General features: G+C 42.5%; 1 protein-coding gene across 2 annotated transcripts in view; it reads right to left on the bottom strand.

Annotated features, from left to right (window-relative positions):
• Positions 1 to 491: 491 nt before the first annotated feature.
• Positions 492 to 22,500, bottom strand: part of LOC125041911 — a 47,198-nt gene continuing 25,189 nt past the window's right edge. For both annotated transcript variants that reach the window (XM_047637317.1, XM_047637308.1), the window contains one exon: positions 492 to 511. In XM_047637317.1, coding sequence (XP_047493273.1) covers positions 507 to 511 — 5 coding nt within the window. In that variant the 3' untranslated portion in view covers positions 492 to 506. The remainder of the gene's footprint in view (positions 512 to 22,500) is intronic.

The raw sequence follows: 22,500 nt of genomic DNA, 5'->3' as shown, positions 1-22,500 counted from the left end.
TGACATCCTCTCTCTCAGAAATAAAGCAGGTTCATCTCTTATCTCACCATCACGACACTACTCCCCATCTGCACAAAGAAGATACCGCATTCCCTTAATCCAGGCCTTAACCCACATGCCGGGACACATCCCGGAGCAACTCACGAGTATAAGGGATGGGGCTTCCTTGCACGTGTAGGCCACCGACATGCCGGACGGGTAGATGCCCGGCTGCCACGTGTGGATGGCGTTCTCGGGGGCCTCGGGCGGCTCGTCCTTGCAGTCGGGCTCTGTGGGGGAGGGGGGGGAGGGGGGGGGGGGGCGCTTTAAATGACCTCCGTGATCCAAGTGCATCAACTGGTCTCTTATCATTCACATATTATTCACATCTGGTTTCAAGTTGCCTCTGGTTCCTCTCCGGGCATCCTCACTCGCATACTCACGCTTCTGGCACGCGAGGCCGGCCGGAAGCGACGTCCAGGCCTTGTCGTGGCCGCAGCTGATGATCTCCTCGTCCCGGGTGGTGCTCAGTCTGGGGGAGACAGAGGGGGTTAGGGGGAGGGAATAGCAGGTTAAGGGGAAGGGGAAGAGGATGGGGTTGGGGGGCAGGGGAATAGAAGAGGAGGGGTTTTGGGGGGAAGGGAAAGGAAGGTAGGGGTTGGGGGGGGGAAGGTGAAGGGGAGGTGAAGGAGGGTGTTGGTTGGGAGGGGGGGGGGGAGGGGAAGAGGGAGGGGGGAGTTGGAGGGGAAGGTGGGAAGAGGAGGGGTGGGGGGGGTCTATTGGGGGGGGGGAAGGAAAACAACAAGCAAAGTAGAGAGAAGGGAAGAAGAAGGGAAGAGGGCTCGAGAGGTGAGAGGAGATTAGAGGTGTAGGGGGGGGGGAGGGGAAGGGGGGGAAGAGGCGGAGGTGTAGCTGGGCAGTGGACGGTTGTGCTGGGGTGTGTAGGGGGTGGGCGGGGGTGGGGGCGGCGTGACGGGGTTTGTGTGTCTTGGGGTTAATAATGGTGTGTGGCGTAAGGACGCCGGCGCTGTGTATATCGCACAACCCTTGTTCGTGTGTTTTGATGTGGTGTGAGGGTGCCTTCGTTCTCCTTTTTATCATTAATATTTTTTAATTTTATTGTCTGTCCTTTTCTCATTGCTGCTTGTTAATCACCCCATCGTGTTACCATCGAAAGAAACTGCACTCCAGATGCGGTCTATAACGGAGGTTAGGTGTCGAGAGAAGGGACGAGAGAATGTTCAGAGAGCGAAGGAGAGGATAGGAGAAAAGCAGAGAGTAATAGGAGGATAGTGTGGTCCAGGTAAGTATGGCTAAATGCCAGATATATTCTCATCGAGGAGATTTAATTGCCAAAAAAAATCAATTTCAGATATGAGATAAGCACATTGTTTTCCATTAAGAGGGCGTCAGATCGCCGACAAGGAAAACCAATAAATGTGAGCGTGTGTGGTGTATAATGGCTTATAATAATTATATATAATATATAATACTATAATATATACAATATATATGTATATATATATAATCAAATACATATGTAAATATATATATATAAATATAAAGTATATATGTTTGTGATATATATATAACCTATATGTGAGTGTAATTTGTAAGTAATAATAAGTTAAGAAGTTATATATGAAAAAAATTATATGCCAGTGTAATATATAGTTATCATATATACAATATATTATGATATACCCATATGTATAAATATGTTGTGTGTGTTATGCATATGAATATATGTATGCATGTATGTATATATATGAAATAATTACATGATAATGTATATATAAAAACAACACGCCACATCTAATATGTATATAGTAAATTTAAAATGGAAATATATAACATAAATATAAATAACTATATATATACACACATAACAAACATATAATATATATACTATATATATATAAATATATAAATATATATATATACACACCACAACACACACACACACACACCAAACATAGAATACACACACACACAAATGCATATGTTACATACATTTACATAAATAGCGTATGAAATATAATCTCAATATATAAATATGTATATATAATAACCTATGTAATTGATATATAAGTACAGGATAAATATAATATATATATAGGTATATTCTATATTAAATATATCATCCACATATATATCACATATATATATTTCACTATATAGCAACCGATATAATATTCATATATCATAATTTCATAATAAAACATACCTATTACATACATATTATTTTCACTATCTATATAATATTCAAAATATATAATATATCAAATATAGTAATAATCATATCTATTAAATAACTAATACATAAAATAATGTAATAATACATTAATATACTAATATTAAAATATATATACTATAAATAAAAATATATATATATATATATATTAAATAATATAATATATAAATCAGTATAACCAAATTTATATAGAATAATACTATATGGTATTCATATAAAATATTCATAACATATATAATCATCACATATATATATATTACATAATATATATATATATACTATATTTAGATATATATAGGGAAATATTAATATATATATATATTAAATATATGAGTATATATTCTTCTATACAGTAATTTATATATATATATATTCATAATATAAATATTCCTCAATCAAAATTCCACCATATCTTAAAAATTACCTTAAGACTTAAAAACATATACAAAAATCAATGGCAAAAACTCTAACACTAACAAACACAACCCAACACTAACACACAGCTCAACCACTCACACGAAACCCCCCCCCCCCGCCCCACCAAACACACATCTAACAAACTAAAAAATCTCAAGACATCTCTCTATTACAAACTCACACGACGGTAATTCCCACACCAGTGTGAGTACGACTCCCAGCAAACACAAACGACACACACCGTTACTTACTACACGACCACACTCCTTCCCCCCACAACCCACACACACACACACACACACACACCTATCGGCGCACGATCCACACACACGAACCACACACGACACACAACCATACAGCAACACACACACACGTCACAACCTCACACACACACACACACAACCAAGCCCTCACACGACACACACACACACCCACCACACACCCACGATACAACCCTCCAACACTCAACACACACACACGAAACACACACACACACACCATCCACGACGACGACACCACTAAATCCACCCATACACAACGACAATACACCCACACACACACAACACACAACACTCACAACATAACTAACCACACACATCAACACTACACCTACCACAACCACACTACTCACACACACACTACACACACACCACTTATCCACCCATACACACACACACCCTAACTACACCACTACACACACACCCACCACTATCCTACGACACACACCAACACGACACCACACATCCACACTACACAACAACACCCATACAACCCACAGCACACACATCACACAGCTCAACACACCACAAACAAGACACACACAAATGTAAACAACACTAACAACAACCAGACCAAACCCACACTACCTACCAGCACTCTCTTCCTCACACACACACACTTCCTACCCCAATAATCTCTCACAAAATCACTACAAACAATAAATACACTAATCAATATATAATATATAACCACAAAATCTATATATGACAATAACCCCTGTCGTTCGTCCCGCCGATTGTCCGCGCAGTTCGAGAATCAACTGCAGGGACGACACTCACCTACCCAACATACCTTACATTCAATAACCCAGACAGTGAGCACCAACCCACCCAAGCCTACCCACTCACACTCCCTCCCTCATCACCAAAACCAGACAAAACAATCGAAACTCAAAACCCCATACCAAACAAACCCCAAAACATCACCCACAACCTGCACTTAATCGTTCAGCCTACATTACAAAAAAAACCCCCTCCATGACCCCCCCCCCACCCCCAAACCAACACGCCCATTCAACCCTCCCCCCGCCACCCCCCCCCCCCCCCCTCTCCCCCTCACCCACTCAACAACCTAAAAAACAATACCACAACTTCTTTTCAAATAACAAGTCACCAAGGAAGCCAAGAAGAACAAGTACCCCATACTGTCACCTATCACACCAATAATAACCATCACTCCCCCCGCCGCTACATGGCCCCCCTACCCCGCGCCCCCCCTTTGGGGGGGGGGGGGGAATTTAATTTTCATGATTGCTTCCCTGCCAGCCTGAGTGCGTGGTGTGTGCGATGGTGCTGTGTGTGTGGCTTTGATATAGCGATACCAGTCTATAAGATCTAATGATATTCATATAGAGGTATCGATCGTAGAAAGAGAGATTCGAGAGTATCTCGAGAGTCGTAAGCGATAGAGAGCGATGAGAGGCGAGGATAGATCGCTAGAGGAGTCTATATATGATGCTATGACATACTCTAGAGAGATCGACAGATAGTCGTAGTTTAGAGGAGAGAAGCGAGATAGATGTTCCATTGATATCCAGATAGATTGCCGAAGTTTGTGTATCCACGGATATATCGAAAGTAGATGCTTGTATAATTAGATAGCGAAAGATAGAGCGTGAGAGTTCTAGATGTGGATAGCGTGTGTATGTGCATGAGCTAGAGAGAGAGTTGAGAGCGAGAGAGAAGTGTAGAGGGGGGTTTGCGAGTGAGAGTGTGAGTGCGTGTTGTGTGTGCGTGGTGTGCGTGTGTGTGCGTGTATAGTAGTGTGGTGTGTGGTGTGTGTGCACTGCGCCGCGCGATAGTTGCGTATAAGCTTGTGAGCGAACGTGGCGCGTTTTATATTTTATATGCTAGCATGAGTACACTTGTCATCAGAGACTCATAAAATATCAAGTATCACTGCTGTATTTTATGGCCTATCGAGGTTTAGGAACTAGAGTCCCCCGGGAAGGAGACGCTCGCTTCTCCATTCTTTGCAGCCGCCTCTCCTCTTCTCTCTTTTACTCAGCTTTCCGCCTCCCTCCCTCATACTTCCCAATTTCCTTTCATCTCTCATCGTCCCCTTACGTCTTCCTCCTTCTCCGCACTCAGTTTCTCTTAGTCCTCACCTCCCTTCCCTACTTCGCCCCCACCCCTCTCACTCTCCTCTCTTATCCCTTTCTCACTCTCATCTCACTTTCTCTTTCTCTTCTCATCAACCTCGCCCGGCCTCTCACTTTCTTAGTTTTACTCATCTCAGTGGTCACTATCACGTATCGTCTCCCTCCCCCCCCCCCCCCCCCTCCCTCCTCCTTCACTCTCCTCTTTCTCAAATCCATCTTCTTTCTCCATCTACGCCTCGATACTTTTCCCTCCTTTCCATTCTTTACTCCCTACCCCCCTGCACCCTCTCTCTCCGTCTCTCCTCCTCTCTTACCACGCGTAACCATCCTCTAACTCTCTCAATTCTCACTTTCCCACTTTCACCCTCTCAGGGTCCTTCCCTTTCTCTCTTTCCCTCCTTCTCTCGGTTTCTCTTTCTCCTTCTCCCTTTTTTTTCTCTCCCGTGCCCTCGCCCCCCAGCCCCTCTCGGCTCGTCTCGTCTCATCTTATCTCATTCTCTCATCTCGGTCTCATCAAACACTCAATACCGCCACCTTCACGCGGTCACAATCTCACTTTCTCCCCTACCTCCCCCCCTCCTCTCTCTCTCAAATCGTCGTTCCGTCCTTCAATCAGTCTCTCTCTCTCTCGCTCTTCTCTTCTATCTCTCTCTCATCTTTCATCCCTCTCTCTTTCTCTTCTTTTTCTTTCTGCCGTCTTCAACTTTCACCCTTTCTCTCCTCTCTCTTCTCTTTCCTCCCTCTCTCCTTCTCTTATCTCCCTCTCATTCTTCTCTTCTTCTTCACTCTCTTTCTCTTTCTCCTCCCGTCCCCCCCCTCTCTCTCTCCTCTCTTCTCTTCTCTCTGCTCTCTTTCTCCCATGTCTCCCTCGCTTCTTTTTCTCTTTCTCTTTCTGCATATCTGCCCTCTCATTTCCTTTCCCCTTCTCTTTCTCTTTCTTCTCCTTCTCTCACTTTCTCTTTCTCTTATCTCCTATCTCTTGCACAGTCACTTCTCTTTCTCCCTCTCTCTTCTCTCTTTCTCCTTCTCACTCACTTGTCTCTTTCTCTTTCTCCTTCTCTCATTTCATCTTTTCGACCTCTCAATCTTTCTCTTTCTCCTTGCTCTCACTTCTCTTTTCTTTCTCCCTCCCCCTCCCCTCCTCCTCACTCCCAATCGAAAAACTACTCTCTTGTCTCCTTTCTCTCTCGCTTTCTCTCTCTCTCTTTCTCTTTCATCCTTCCTCTCACTCATTTCCACACTTTTCTCTTCTCCCGATCCCCCCCCCTCTCTCTCTCAAGTTCGTCTCACTTTTCGTTCTCCCTCTCTTCTTTCTCTTTTCTCCTTCTCTCACATTCTCTTTCTCCCTCGCCCCCTCCCCTCTCTCTCATCTCTCCTCGTCTCAATCTCTCGAGTCATCTCTCTCTTCTCTGTCTCTCTCTCTCTTTCTCCCTCGCTCTTTCTCTTTCTCTTTCTGCCTCTCACTTTCCCTTTCTCTTCCCCTCTCTCTTACTTCCTCTTTCGTCCCTCTCGATCCTCTCTTTCACTTTCTCTTCGCTTTCTCCCTCCTCTCTCTTTCCCATTCCCTTTCTCCCGAATCTCTCTTTCTCTTTCTTCTCCCCTCTCTAGCAAAATCATCTTTCCTCTATCTCTCCCTCTCTCGTCTTATTCCCTTTCTTCCATCTCTCTTTCTCTTTCTCCCTCCTCATCTCTTCTCTTTCTCCCTCTCTTCCTTTCTCTTTCTCCTTCTCTCCTTTCTCTTTCTTTCCCCTCCCCACCCACCCCTCTCTCGTCTCATCTCTTTCATCTCTTTCTCACTCTCTCTATCTCTCTTCTATTTCCATTCTCCCTCGCTTTTCTCTAACTCTTTTCCTGCCTCTCTCTTTCCCTTATCCCTCTCATCCTTTCTTCTTCCCTCCTCCCATCTCATCTCTCTTCATCTTCTCTTTCTATTCTCTTTCTCCTCTCATAATGTTCTCTTTTTTCCCTTTCTTCTCTCCTCTCTCCTCTCTCTTTCTCTTTCTCGCCCTCTCTCATCTTTCCTCTTTCTTCTTCTCCCTCTCTCGTCTTTTCCCTTTCATCCCTCTCCCTTTCCTCTTTCTTCTCAATTCTCCCTCTCTCTCTTCTCTTTTCTCTTGTCTCCCTCTCTCTCTTTCTCTTTCTCCCTCCTCTTTCCTCTTCCTCCCTCTCTCTTTCTCTTTCCCTCCCTCCCTCATCTCTCATTTCTCTTTCTCTCTTTCTCTCCTTCCTCTCTTCCTTGTCTCCCTCTCCACGCAGTCACAGACCCTTCTCGTTTCTTCCCTCTCTCTCTTATCCCTCATGTATCTGCTCGTCTCTTTCTCTGTCTTTCTCCTCTCTCCATTCTATTTTTTTCCCCTCTCGAGTCTTATTTCTTTCTCCCTCTCGTCCCTTTCTCTTCTCGAAGCCCCTTTCTCTTTCTCGCTTCTCATTCTCTTTCTCCCTCCCTCATTCCCGTTTTTTTCCCTCTCATCATTCTCTTTCACCCTCCTCATCTTCTCTTACCTTTTTCTCTCTTTCCTGCCTCGCCCTCTCTTCTCTTCTTTCTCTTCTCCCCTCTATCTTTCTCTTTCTCTTCTCTCTTCTCTTTTTCTTCTCACTTCTTCTCTTCCGTCTCCTCTCTCTTCGTCTACTCTCTCTCAATCGTCTCTCTCTCTTCACACAGACTCTTTCTCTTTCTCGCCTTCTCTCAGCATTCTCCTCCTTCCACTTTTTTTTTCTTTCCTTTCTCCCAATCTCGATCAACTTCTCTTTCTCCCTCTCTATCTCTCTTTCCTCTCTTTCTCTTTCTCCCTCTCTAACTCCGTCACGCTTTCCTCTTCCTTTTCTCCATTCAGCATGTCCTCTCCATCTCTCTCAAATCTTTTTTTCCCATTTTTCTCTTCCTTTCCTCCCTCTATCATCTTTCTCTTCTCCCTCTCTCACATCCTCTTTCCTCTTTCGTCATTTAAGTAGCTCTAAATAACAGCTCAACGCGAGCTCTTTCCCAAAGGCCATAAATGCCAGCACAATAAACACATCTTAATACCCAACAACGCCTTTGCTTCAAAGACAGGTGGTGGGACGGACACGCATCGATGGGGTTAGCGACAAGACATCAAAAATCCTCCACACAGCACACCGGTACAACACAACAACAACACAAAAATAAAAAAACACACATGAGAACAAAAGGGAACACTTGAGAGAGAGAGAGAGAAGAGAGAGGAGAGAGAGAAGAGAGGAGAGAGAGAGAGAGAAGAGCGAGAGATAGAGAGATAGAGAGAGAGATGGAGAGAGAGAGAGAGATGAAGAGAGAGAGGAAGATGAGAGGGGAAGGCGAAGGGAGAGAGATGGAATTGGGAGGAAGAAGAAGAGGGAGAGAGAGAGATGGTGGGGAGAGAAAAGAGAAAGAGAGAGAGAGCAGAGAGAGAGAGAGAGAGAGAGAGATAGAGAGAGAGAGAGAGAGAGAGAGAGAGAGAGAGAGAGAAGAGAGAAAGAGAAGAGAGAAATAGAAAGATAGAGAGAGGAAAGAGAGAACGAAGAGAAGAAGAGAGAGAGATGTCGGAGAGGAAAGAGAAGGAAAGAGAGAGGAGAGGAGAAGGAGAATAAGAGAGCAGAGAGAGAGAGATAGGAGAGAGGAGAGAGTAGCAGGAGAGAGAAGAAGAGAAAAGAGAGAGAGAGAGGGAGAGAGAGAGAGAAGAGAAGAGAGAGAGAGAGAAGGAAGAAGAGAGATAAGGTGGCGGTGGAGCGTGGAGGTCACTAATATCGGCGCCGCTCCTCTTTCTACCCTCCGTGCGAGCGCTGCTGCTCTAGCTTTCTGCCTCGTCGCCGTCTCTCTGGGCTATGTCTCAGCTCTCGGACTCTTCTCTCTACCTCTCTCTCAGCCTTCTCTGCTCATCCGACCTTCTTCGTCGCCGATGTTCTTCCTAGTTGTACGCGTTCATCCTCGTTTTTGTCTGTTCCTGGCCCCTCCGTTGCTCAGCTTCTACCCCGCACCTCTCAGCTCCCCTCCCACTCTGTACACCTCCACGCGATCATCCCCTTTCCCCTCCTGCCTTTCTCCGGCCGCGTCCGGTCCCCCCCAGGTCCGCCCGCTCACCCCCACAACAACCCCCACTCCGTCCCACCCCCTCCGCACCCCTCCCCCACACCTAAAAACCCAACCCCCACCCCCTCCCACCGCCCTCTCCAACCCCCCCCCCCCCCCCCCCCCCCCACCGCCCCCCCCCCCCCCCCCCCCCCGCCCCCGCTCCGCCCCCCCCCCGACCCCCCCCCCCCCCCCCCCCCCCCCCCCCCCACCGCCTCCCCCACCCCCACCCCCCCCCTGTCTCCCCACCCGATATCCCGCCCCCAGCCCCCCCGCCCCTTCCCCCAAACCCCCTACGTCCCCCCGTACCATGGCATTTGGTCAATTCCCTCATCGCCCGCGCGTCGCACCGCGCCGCGCGGAACCACCTGACCATACGATGACTCCCCAACCAGAGTGCGACCCCTGATAGAGAGATAGAGTGAGATAGAGAGAGATAGAGAGATAGAGATTGGAGTCGAGTGAGTGTTTTGAGCTCGACCAAAACCACAGCACACAGCTGACCACCACTGACATAGACAGTGTTACCAAAAGTATAGGGACTACCCACCCCCACCACCCGGTGCCCATCACCAATGACAAAGCGAGGTGTGTAGCGTACATTCGACTGTATGTATAAGTGCGTGTGTACCTATATGCACACGCTCCGCAATGGTCCACATAATCGTTTCTTACCCGGAAATCCCGAACAAACGGAGAAAAGACGACGCGGTTTGTCAACACCAAGGGAGTCACGTGACCTGCTGGCAGCGGGAGGGGCGGGGCGTCGAAAAATAAAGAAAAAAAAGAAAAAAAAAAAAAAAAAAGAGTAAAAAATAAGAAAACAAAGAAAATGGATATTAACCCAATGCCGCCGGGGAAAATGAACAAAAAATGGGGAAAATGCTGTGCCTATTTTCTCTGTCTCTGCCCTTAGATGGCTCTAGGGCTTAAGCCACAAAAGGAAAGGTCCATTAATAGACCTTGTGGCCTTTTACGTAAATTTGAATTGGGGGGGAAATACTTATTTTTAATACTATGCTTTGACTATCGATGGTCTTATTAAAAACATTATAATTTAAACTAAAAAATTTTAAATAAACATTAGAAACCCAGCAAAATAAAGGATAAAAAGGAAAAACTTCCCTAGTAAAAAAGGAAAAGGGAACGGGGGGAACAGGCAGTCCCCAAAAAAAAAAAAAAAAAAAAAAAAAAGGAAAAAAAAGGAAGAAAAAAAAAAAAAAAAAAAAAAAAAAAAAAAATGAGAAACAAAATAAGAGAAAAGCGAAAAGAAGAAGAAGAGGAGGAGGAAAAGGAAGGGGGGAGGAGGGAAGGAGGGGGGGGAGGGGGGAGAAGAGAGCGAGAGAGAGTGAGGAGAGAAAAGAGGGGAAGGAGAGGGGGAAAAAGGGGGAAAAGAAAAGGAGGGAGAAAAAAAAAAGAAGAAAGGAAGAGAAAAAGAGAAAAGAGAAAAAGAAATAAAAAGAGAGGAAAAAAGAATGATGCAAAGAATAAAACACAAAAAGTTTCAAAAAACAAAAAAGTTTAAAAAGGGGAAACCCCTCCTTCCCCCCGGGAGAATAAACAAAGTTCGCAGGGTTATCACATCAAGGCTTTTTTTTACTTCTTTCATTATTTTCATCTAACAACATAAATTTTTTTTTTTTCTTTTTGGGGGTATTTCCAGCACATGGCAGATGCTGCCAATCCCTCGCAATTTTAAACCACACCAAAAAAAAATTTTTTTAAAAACGACCAACAAAATAATATTTTTTAAAACAGCCAAACAAAAATTCTTTCCCGGGAAAAAAACTTGGAAAAAAAGAAATAAAGAAAAGAAAAAAAGAGAGAAATAACGCGAGAAAAGAAAAGAAAAAGGGGAGAAAAACCGGAAAGGGTTAAAGCTTTGGGGAAAACCAAAAAATCGGGGGCACCGGTTTCAAAAATTATTTTATAATATTTTTTAAAAATTAAATATTGTTTCGGGAGGCGGGGAAAAAGATTTTAAATAGTAAAAAAAGAGAGTAGAGGAGAGAGAGAGATATAAAAAAGATTAAGAGAAACCCGGAAGACAAATAAAGATAACGAAGAAGAATACATGAAGATAAGTGATAAGACTGAAAAATTGGGAAGGAAAGAAATTCAAATATCTGAATAAAAAAATTTTAAAAAAAATAAAAATTTTTTCCAAAACCCGGTGGGGGGGAGAAAAGAAAAATAAAAAGGCTCGAAAAAAAAAAAGAAAAAAAAAAAAAAGAAAATTTTCAAACAAATTTAAAAATTAAAAAAAAAAAAAAGGCCGGTAGCAACAAATTTTAAAAAAAAGCGACGTAAAAAAATGTATTATATACAAGTAAAATAAGTGAATAAATAGACAAAACTATAAAAGGGTGACGTAAAAAAACAATAAACAAGTAAAATAAGTGAATTAGTAGACAAAACTACAAACAAGCGACGGCGCTAAAACAAAAGGCGGTCGTACGGGCCCCCCCGGCCGGGGGAAAGGCGAACCGGGGGAAATACACCTTCTTAGCTTATTAATCTCGGGACGTTGTAATGACTCAGCTTAATAGTCCCATAATTCAGGGCTGGAAGTAAATAAAGGATTTGATGATAGATAAGAGGAGGAGGGAGAGGGGAAGGGAGAAAGAGGGAGGGGAGATGAAGGAATTGGGAAAAGTGAGAAAGGGGGAGGGGGTGAACGAGGAATAATTGATAGAAAAGGAGAGGGAAAGGCAGAGGGAATGGGAGGGGAGGGGTATGGTACACACACGGACTAAATGTGCGTGTGTGCACATCAGCTCAAGATATTAATCAAAGTCAAGCATCGAGGGGATACGTACGCCCTAAATTCACAAAGGAAACTGTACCAGTCAGTCTCTATTATAAAACACAATTTTGATCATTACGCGGCCAAAACATAGTTTGCATCGTCGTTAAAAAAGTTTAAAAATAACCTGTTTCAAAAGGGAAATTTAAAATATATAAATAAAATTGTGAAATTTGACAAATAAAAACTTTATTCACTTTTTTTTTCATCTAGGCCCAACGGGGGTTAAACTTAAAAACTAAATCATTTCCTTTAATTTTTGAAATTCACACGTGAGGAAACGAAAAACACGTCGATATTTTGCATCAGTCATCATTATCTTCACTTACGGTATTAATCTCGTTTCTCATTATCAACATTGTCGGGGCGGGGGAATGTTCCTCCCCGGGGAAGTTTTAAATTTCAATAATTTCGTGCTATTAAAAAGGGGTAATTTATTAAATTCCCCTTTGACTGGCGAGATCCATTGTCTCTTTCTATTCCCGATTTCTGACCCGTCTTCTCTCACCTCTGTCTCTTTCCCTTTTCCCCTTTCGGGTGGGCTGGTTTTTGCCCTATCCTCTCTCTGTCTCTTAACTAGCAATCGATTCCTTATTCCTGTTTGTCTGTCTATCTTTCTGTCTGTTTATACGCCTATCTGCCTAAAAATCACTCGATCTCTTTATCTATCAATCGATATCTGTAAGGGGCTCTATTGGCAGAGCGATAGATATTATTTTAATTAATAATATTTAATTTTTAATTTTTAATTAACTAAATTAAAAAAAAAATACGATAGACTGATCTCCTCTCTTTCCTGAGCTTATAAATCTGTTTCCACTGTCTTATTTCGATATATTAATCTAATTTTATATTATAATCACCTTATCTATCTACTTATCTATTTATTTACCTTATCTGTCTATTTATTTGCTTTCTCCTTATCTCAGTCACTCTCCCCTCTCCTCATCTCTCTGGATCACCCATCTCTCCATCTCTCTCTCAGGCTCTACAAAGCGACTTCAAACGACACTCCCAATTTCTAAATCACGTACCTATAATACATACTTTGCTCTATTACCTCTTCGATCTTTGGCAAATCTCTTCTTCTTGGCATTCTATCCTCATCTTCAAAACCTCATTGTCTTGGATATCATATTTTATAAAACCTTAGAACTTTATCTAACTTTTTTGATTTTCTCAATCTCTATATCCTCTCTATAAAAGATAATCTTAGATACTTCATGTATCTTATCTTAACATTAATGCTTAGTTACTTGGTCGTTCGTCTTTGTTAGTTTACTATTCAGTTATCTAACTCAAACTAAGTACGCTCTCTCTTCTAACTTTTGGAGAGAAAAGTTCCTTTTTTATCGTTTTCCGTTTTAGCATCTTCATTAACCTTTTATTTACTTTGACTATTTTATTAATTAAATACTATATCTCTTGAATCTATTTCTTATGATTGTTACCAATATATTTTAATTCCCTTAATTCTCTCTTTCTTACTTTAGTATTGCTCTTTTATCTTAATAATATCTTTACTACTCTTGGAGTCTCTCAGAAATTCTTTCTTCTAAATTCTTAATACGATCTGTATCTAAAACCTCAAACAACCTATCATTTCTGACTCACTCTCTTTCGTCGCCTCTCATAAATCACTTACTCTTTTCCTGTTGATTCATCTGGTTCCTAGCTTCTTCTTCAATTCGAATCTGGCCCTATATCTATCCATATTTGTATCTATCCAGTCTACATCTATCTACCTACATCTATATCCAGTTTTGTCCTAATAATCTCATAAATTTCTAATCCAAAAATATCAAAAGAACAGAAATAATTAATGACCTTATCATAATCCTATCTCATCTATCTAATATCTTACTATGTATCTATTTCTAAAATTTCCTCTATCGTATCTACCCATAACCCCCATGTGCGCGGGAGGCGGAAACAACAGTGGGCCCCCACATGCCCGCATGCAGTGTAGGTAAAAAAAGAAATAAAAAAAAAAAGTTTCTAATTCTCTATCATTGTCTTTACACGGGACCGCATAGCAAGATGGCTTCTGGCAAATGCAACAAAAAGAAGTGCTTAGTCAACCAAGGAGTCAGCTATTAGTCCTTAATTAAACAACCTACCTTCATATGTTTTATGTTTCAAATAAACGAGACAACCTTTTTTTCATTATTTTTTTATTTTTTTTTTTTTTTTTTTATTTTATTTTTTTTTTTTTTTTATTATTTTTTTTTTTTTTGAAAAAATTCACACATTCTATTATTTTTATTCCTTTGATGTTATTACTAATTAAATAATAACCACATATAAAATCATCCCCACAATTTGATCCAATTCCTTAGTCGCAATCTCCCCCAGTCACTCATACTCAAGTGAAAAACAGTGCCCCTGCCCCCTCGCGTCAATTGTGCCTACCCCAAGCATGGCCTTGGGAAGGCGCCCGGCACCGCGCCGCGCAGGCCCAACGGAACCCAGTGACCGACGTAAGGCGCCGTCCCCCCCCTACAATCTCACATAATAACCTTAAAGGGGGGCAGGACAAAACATAAAACAGGACGCTGCATTGGGGAGGATTGTATATTCTTTAACTCTTCTTCCTCAACTCCACCTACCTTTACTCGTATTTCCCCTCTCCTTGCTTCCCTTCACTCCCCCCTCAGCCCGAACCTTCGTTATTCTTTCCCTCCCCCTCCTCTACATTGTCTACATATCATACATATCCATAGGCTTATTCCCTCAATCATTCACACTATCCAAGTCCGCTCTAACCTCTCCACCTCCTTTCTTTCTTTCCCTCTTCCCCTCCGCCCTCTTCCAAACACCTCCTCTACCTCACTTCCCCCCCCCCTTCCTTCCCACCCCCCCTCCCCCCTCTTTTCTCTTCCCCTTATCTCACTTTCGTTTCCTCTTCTCACCACCTCTATCCCTCATACTCTTTCTCTCTTACCTTTACCTTTCTCTTTTTTCATTCAACTTTACCCTTCCTTTAAGTAAACATTTCGTCTGCGTCTTCGTCTTCTCCTCGTCTTACTTTCATTCTAGCGGTCCTGCTTTCTTCTTCCTCTCCTTTCCTGATCTGCTTTCTGCTATCGGCGGTCGTTCGGTATTCGTGTCGTCGCTGAGATGTCTGCAATTCTATATATCGTTTCTTTTCCCATTTCATGCATCCAAAAAAACACAACAAACAATCACGACCCAAATCTAACAGCACTAAACATAGCCCTAGTCCATACAAAATTATACAATCATACTTTCCAAAACTTAAACATCTAATCTGTATCGCCCTCTATAATCTTCTATAAATTCTATTTATCTTTTAATCCGCCCCCGACACCCAACTAACCGTGCCATTTACCATACTCTTTCTACATCTTTATTTATTTAAATTCAACGATATTTGTTCTTTCGTTTTCACACCTTCACTGCACCCTCTCCTTCTCTTCTTTTGATTCCATATATATTATTTCCTGTGTGCTCGTTTTTTTTGTTTTATTTTTTTTTATTATTATTTTTTTTTTTTTTTTTTATTTTTTTTTTTTTTTTTTTCTATTTTTTTTTTATTTTTTTTCCCCTTTTTTTTTTTTTTTTTATTTTTATTATTTTTTATTATTAAATTTTTTATTATTTTATTTTTTTTTAATTTTTTTAATTTTTTTATTTTTTATAATATTTTTATTTTATTTTTTTTTTTTTTTTTTTTTTTTTTTTTTTGGGGTTTTTTTTCACTTTCCCTTTTTTTCGTCGATCCTTCTCTTTCTTCCTTCCCATCCTTCTACTTCCCCCCCCCTTTCTTTCTCACTTATCCTCTCCGTCTCCCTCAGTATAATTTCCATAAAGATCTTCCTCTCTCTTAAGTTCAAGTCCTGAACCATCAATCGTTCGGCGTCTTGTCTCCTCTTCCCTCCGCCATCCTTCTCCCTTCCCCCTGTTCCTTCTCCTCCTGTTTCCTCCCCTGCTCTTCTCCTATATAATAGCTTCCCTTACCTTTCTTTCTTCTTCTCCCTCCCTCCTGTACTTTCCTTTCTTCCTCTCATCCTTCTCTTCCCACTTTTCTGCTTTTCTTCCTCCTTCTCTCCTCCTTCTCTATCTTTCTCCTTCTTTCTCTCCCTGTTCTCTTTCTCTTCTCCCTTTTCTTCACCCCTTCTCCCTTCTTTCTTCTTTCTTTCCTCCCTCTCCTCCTAGGATCTCCACTCCCTGGCCTTACTTCTCTCATTCTTCTCTTCTCAACATCTCACAAACCTCCTGCTACTCTCTCTCCCCTAGCTGCCTATAACGTCTCCTCTCCTGGACCTCCTCGCAGCGACCTCTTCTTCTTCTCTTTCCCTCTTTCCCCTCTTCTCTTTTACACCCCCCCAGCCTTCTTCTCTTCCACTCTTGCTTTATCTCTTCTATTCTTTATATTTTCTTTAATATCCCTCTCTTCACCGTTCTCTTCCTTCTTCTCTCTTCCTCTTCTCTTTTTTTTCTATCTTCTCTTTTTCTGCTCCCCTAGATCTCTTCCCCCCTTCCTCTCCTCTTGTTTTGTATTCTTTCTTTTTTCTTTGTTTATTTTCTTTCTTTATCTTTTCTTTATCTTCTCCTTCTCGTTTTCCCTCCTCTTCTTCTTCTTTTTCTTTTGATTTTTCGACTCTTCATTCTTCTTTTGTTTTTCTTTTTCCTTTTCTTTCTTCTTCTTCTTTTCACATCTCTCTTTTTCACATCTTCCCTCTCCCCTACCCTCCCTATCCCCCGTAACACTTCTTCATCATCCTTCCTTTACCTCTTCTTTTTCTTCATCTTTTCCTATCTATCTCTTTCATCTTACTTTTTCTTCTTCTCCTCCCCTTCCTCTTCTTCCTTCTTTTTCCTTTTTCTTTCTTTATAATTCTTCCCCTCTCTTCTTCTCTCTCTTTTTTTTTTGTGCTCTTTGGGTGGTTTGTGTATTTTGTTCTTCTAATCCCCTTTTTCTTTCCCTCTTTCTCTTTCTCTTTCTTTCTTCCTTCTTTCCCAATCCATCCCCTTTCTCTTCTCTTCATCTCTTCTTCTTTTTCTTTTATTTCTTCTTTTCTTTCTTTCTTTTCTTTTCTCCTCTTCTTTCTTTCTTTCTTTTCTTTCCATTCCTCTTAAAGTAGCCATCTTGCAAGCGGAAGCGTCTCCAAGGACTATCCTGCTCTCCTATCCTCCTCACACCACACCCGAATAGACTCACCTCAACCCCTCTTGCCCTTCGTCTTCACAAGCCGACCGCATATCCCCCGTTAGTCGATCACGCGTCTGGTACGCGCCCGGCTCGGGCTTGGGCTTCTCCTCTCCATCGCGTCGTGTCTTTCTCTTTCCTCGTTAAAGATCTTCCTGCAATGTACTCTATTAACTCTCCTCTTCCCCCCCCCCACCCCCTATATTCCCTTCATCTCCTACCAGCTTCGCCCCCTTAGAGCACCCTTCTAATTCTTTCTCGAAAAGCCCCCCTAATACCCTATACCCTCTGTCCTTTAGGTTCCTCCTTCACCCCACTGGTCGTAATAATTCTCCCTCATTCTGATCTTTCTTATCTCTTCCTAGTTCCTATTCTCATCCTCCTACTCTTTTCTGCATTCTAAAGTCTCTCTTAATCATTCCTTCTTCTTAAAATCCCTATAGTCATTCTCTCTCGTCATATCATTCTTACAGCTTCTTTGAATTCTCCTCTTCTATGATCTCTTTTCTCCATTCTCTAAATCCTCTATAATGTACTTTATCTTTCATTGAACTCTATACTCTTCTGTATTCTAAGAATCTGATATCTCTTTAGAATCTAGAACATTCTCTAAATATTCTCTCTCTCTAGTCTCTCTCTCATCTCTTGGATCTTATCTCTCACAAGGATTCAATTCCGATTCTGTCATCTACTGAATTCTAGGAAGAATGGTCTTCAATTTCACTTCCTCTGAAGAATGTTCTCTGCCCGAATAAGTCCCAGCTTCACCATCATCGACCTCCACGTCCGTCAGGAAAACCCACCAATTTTTTAATATATTTATCTATCCACGAACTTATTAATCTATCATCCTCTTCATATTCTTCTCCCACATTTGTTTCAACCTAAGACACGACTAAAACCTTCTAACTATTCGGGCTGCCATCCCCACACCAAATCCCTAGCCACACACCCCACAACCGGCATGTACCCCGCCGCACCATCGTGACAACCCATCATGGGACCCCCTCCCACCCCCAAAGCAAACGAAGCTCCGCGCCGATCAGTAAACACGCCCGTTGTGTCAAGGTATTAATTACACCTCACGACCCCACCAACGCCCCCTCATGCCCCTCTCCCTAAGCCTACTACCAAACCCCCACAGAACCACGTCTATACAACCCTCTCACTACCCAATTGCTACATCATTATGGTCTCTTTTCTACTCTCTATCTGCTCTTACTCTACATCCTTCCTATTCCGTCTTTCTTCCACTCCTTGTGGACTTCATTCTCATTGCTTTCTCTTTCCTTCTTCCTTTTATCCTTTCTGTCTACTTCTTATTTTTATTTTTTCTTTTCTTTTTTTTTCCCTCACTTCCTTCACCCTCTACTTCATTTTTTTTTTTTTTTTTTTTATTTTTCTTTTTTTTTTTTTTTTCTTTTTTTTTTTTTTCACTCTTTCTTTTCTTTTTTTTTTTTTTTCTCTTTTCTTCCTCTTTCTTCTCCTTCTTCTACTACTCTATTTTTTCTCATTAAAAAGATAATAGTAAAAATTATATTGCTCACCCCTTGCAAAAAACGGAAAAAACATAATACCTCTCTCTAGGACCTCTTCGAATCTTCCTCCTTTTTTTTTTTTATTTTCTTTTCATTTTCTTTTTCATCTTCGTCTTCCTCCTCCTTCATGTTTTTCTTCTCTTTCCTCCTGTTCTTACCACATACTGGATTCTTCTTTCAAAAAAATTCTTCTCCTCCCTCATTCCTTAGGGTACAAGAGACTTAATCTTACTCTTATTTAGGAGAGTCTTGCTATTTTTTTAATCTTTTTTTTAAATTCTTTGTCTTTATTTTTTTACTCCCTCCTCTCAGCTCCTGTTACTTAGTTCCTTCACATTCTTCCTCACCGTCTTTTTAGTACTCTTTCTAAACTTGATTACGTTATTCAAGTTGGGTACTTCTTTATTTTTCTTCCTCCTCCTGTTCTATTCTTTACACATTCTCTTCTCCCTCTTAGAACTTCTCTTTTTTTTTTCTCGAACAACCCTCCTCCCTCAAACACGCGACCTGCCTCCACCATAACCTTATCCTATTCTTCTCCCCTCATCCTCCAAGTAGATCTTCCTTCCTTTCCTTCATAAGACTTCCTCCGCGTGCGAAAGTCGTGATAAATATAAATATGTGGTGTGTGTGTGTGAGTGTGTGTGTGTGGTGTGTGTGTGTGTGTGTTGTGTGTGTGTGTAGTGTGTGGTGTGTGTGTGTGTGTGTGGTGTGTGTGTGTGTGTGTGTAGTATGGTGTATGTGTATGTGGGTATGTGTAATGTTGTAAAGAGTGTAACGGTGTCCCGTGTGTGTTGTGTGTACTTGTAATGAACGTTTATAAAATGTGTACCGCTGGTCGTCCAAGCCGTCGGACAATAAACAAATTAAATAAAAAAATCCGTTTTTTTTCTCTCTTCCTCTAAGTTTCCTATAAGGGAGGCGGGGGAGGGTGGGGGGAGGGGGAGAAAGCTGGAGGCCTACAATAGGAACAGCAATAATAATGACCTGGGGCGCGGGGGGGGGGGGGGGGGGGGGGGGGGGGGGGGGGGGGGGGGGGGTGGGGGGGGGGAACGAAAAAAAAACAAAACCACACAAGAACAAGCAACGAACGACGCCCGGTCGAACAGCACAACGCCAGCGAAGTTGACAACAGTAAACACCAATAACAACAATCACAAGCAATAAAACGTACTGAACAAAACAGAATAACAGCAAAGCGAACCAACAAACTACAAAATTACAAACGATAATAACAACACATCAACGACAACAAAATCATTCGTAGCAACGACAGCAACAATATGGTTGGAATATTGATAAGACTAATTAATGAAGGCAATGAATTTGACATTAATGGTCTAAGCTATACTAACGACAGCACTAAGCATGATAACCGTGACAACACTAATGATATGAATGATACTAATAATATATTTTCCTCCTCTCTTCATTTTTTCCTTCCTTTTTTCTTTTATCTTTTGTATTTTTATTTTCCTCTCTCCATTATCTCCTTCCTCGCCTTTTTTTTTTATTTACTTTTACAAAAAAACTTACTCACCTCTCTCATATCTCCTCCTCCTCAACCCTCCTCCCACCCGTCTCCCATCCCTCCTCTCAGTCTCCCATGTCTCTCCTCCCGCCACCCACGTCACCTCGCCTCACCACCCACTCTCCCCTCCCTCGCCCTCCTCTCCACTCTATCTACCTATCCCCCCTCCCCTCCTCTCTCTCCTCTCCTCATCTCCTCCCTCCCTTGTCTCCTCCACTCCTCTCCTCTCATTCCTCGCTCTCTCCTCATCGCCCCCCCTCTTCCCTCCCCCTCTCCCTCCTCTACCATCTGCCTCACCTTCTCCTCTCCTCTTTCGCCTCCCCCCACTCCCCACCCCTACACACCCCCTTCTCCCTCCCCACGCCACTCCTCTCTCGGGGGGGGCCCTCTCTCTCTCCCCCTCCTCCCTCTTCCTCTCAGTTCCTCCTCACCCTCTCTCACCGTCCTCCAACCTCCAGCATGACAATCCTCGCTCTCTCTCATCTCTCACCCACCGGGGGTTGTCTCTCCAAATTCCACATCTCCCACCGGGCAACACTCCACCCCCCCCACTCACTTCCACCTCCCCCCCCCCCGCCCCCCCACCCGACCCACCCCACCCACGCCCCCCCCGCCACAACTCACCCTCCCCCACCGCCTCTCGACACGATCGTTCCCCACCCACCACAGTCTCTCAACCCCAGTCAGATCCTCTACCTTCCCTCCCTGGTCTCTCTCTCACCTCTCAGTTTTTTCTCTCTTCTTCTCTCTCTTCTCTCTCTCTCTCTCTTCCCTCTTCCCTCTCACCCTCTCCTCTTATCAATCTCTCTAATCTTTATCAAATTTATTAATCTCATCTCTTCTCTATTCTCTCACCTCTCTCTATTCACTCCCTCCCCCTTCTCTCTCTCCTCTCTCCCTCCTCTCTCTCTCTCCTCCTCTCTCCTCTCACCTCTCTCTTCCTCCTCCTTCCCTAAAATTCTCCCAATCTACTGAAACCGTCCCAAAAGTAAACATATGCAGAAGTAATTGATTGTGTTTTCCCCTGACAAAATCCGTCTCTTTTTTTTATAGAAAAACGAATTTCCCTTATTTGTATGTTGGTGGGAGCGAAATTGGTCTTTTCCTTTGCATCTTTTAGGCCGGCGAGTGGCGGGAGCGAGTTTGTTTCAGTGTGCTTAGGTTTTATGTTTTTTTTGTTTTTTTTTGTGTGTGTTTTTCGGTTTTCTTTTTCCTAATCTCCCCCCTCTCTTCCCCTTTTTTCCCCTCTTCCTCTCCCTCTCTCTCCCCTCTCTCCCCCCTTTTCTCCCTCCCTCTCTCTCTCTCCTTTTCTCCCCTTCTTCCCCTCTGGGGTTTGTATGTGGGATTGTATGTGTGTGGTGGTGGTGTGTGTGTGGGGTGTTGGTGTGTGTGGTTTAATGTATGAAATAGTAATTGTTTTTTTAAATTTTTCCCTGTTGCCCCCCCCCCCCTCGTCAAAATTGTTTCAATTTACTGCTCTACAAATTTTTTAAACTAAAATATTCCCCCACCCGAAACTTTCTCCCCGCAGTCTAGACCACATCCATCCCTTTTCGTCCCGTGATTGATGTCAGATTAAAAAAAAAATTTTATGATAATTTAAAAACCCCAGGGCTGAGCGGGCCCCCCAAGGGCAAATTTTCCCGGGGGCCCCCGGGGCCCCCGACACTTTTCAGCAGCAGACACAGCGGTGGTCATTTGAGCTAAAGCATATGGCGTTGCTATTTCTTCCTTAATTGTTTTTGCATTTTTCACGAAGGTCTTTTTACTCTGCCTTGGCCCTTCCCCCCCATTTCCCCCTTTCCCGGGCAATAGCGTCTCACGAAGCAAAAACCCCGCTAACCCGGGTACAGGGACCGTGTGCGGACTCCTGAATGTGGAAATACAGACGCGCTCAGGTGCTCACTAACGTGCGAGCGCGCGCGTGGGTGTATCTATTTACCTATCTCTCTAAATTTTTCAAAAACCCCAACTATTATCTATCAAACTTTCCTACCTATCTAAAAATAAAAAAAAAATTAATATTTTTTTAAAAATTTTTCACTTTCTCTATAAAATATATATTTTTTTTACAAATATATTCCCCCCCATATACACCAAAATATACATATTACAACATAAACACAACAATAAAATTTATTTTTTTTATAGGTTTATGTATTTAAACATTAAAAACCATGGGCCCCCGGGGAAAATAATAAAAAATGGGGAATGCTTGTGCTCAAATTTTTTATAACTTTGTTGAAATGTCTCTGGCCCAAAAAAGATGGCCCTTTTGGGTAGTGCTTAGGGCCCCAAAAGGGGTCCATTAAATAGACCCCTTTTAATCTTAACCTGATTTTTACCTTTTTCCCGA

Source organism: Penaeus chinensis, chromosome 3 (genome assembly GCF_019202785.1).
Source record: "Penaeus chinensis breed Huanghai No. 1 chromosome 3, ASM1920278v2, whole genome shotgun sequence".
Lineage (NCBI taxonomy): Eukaryota > Metazoa > Arthropoda > Malacostraca > Decapoda > Penaeidae > Penaeus > Penaeus chinensis.
Note: the sequence above shows the minus strand (reverse complement) of the source record. Positions and strands in the feature narration are given on the sequence as shown.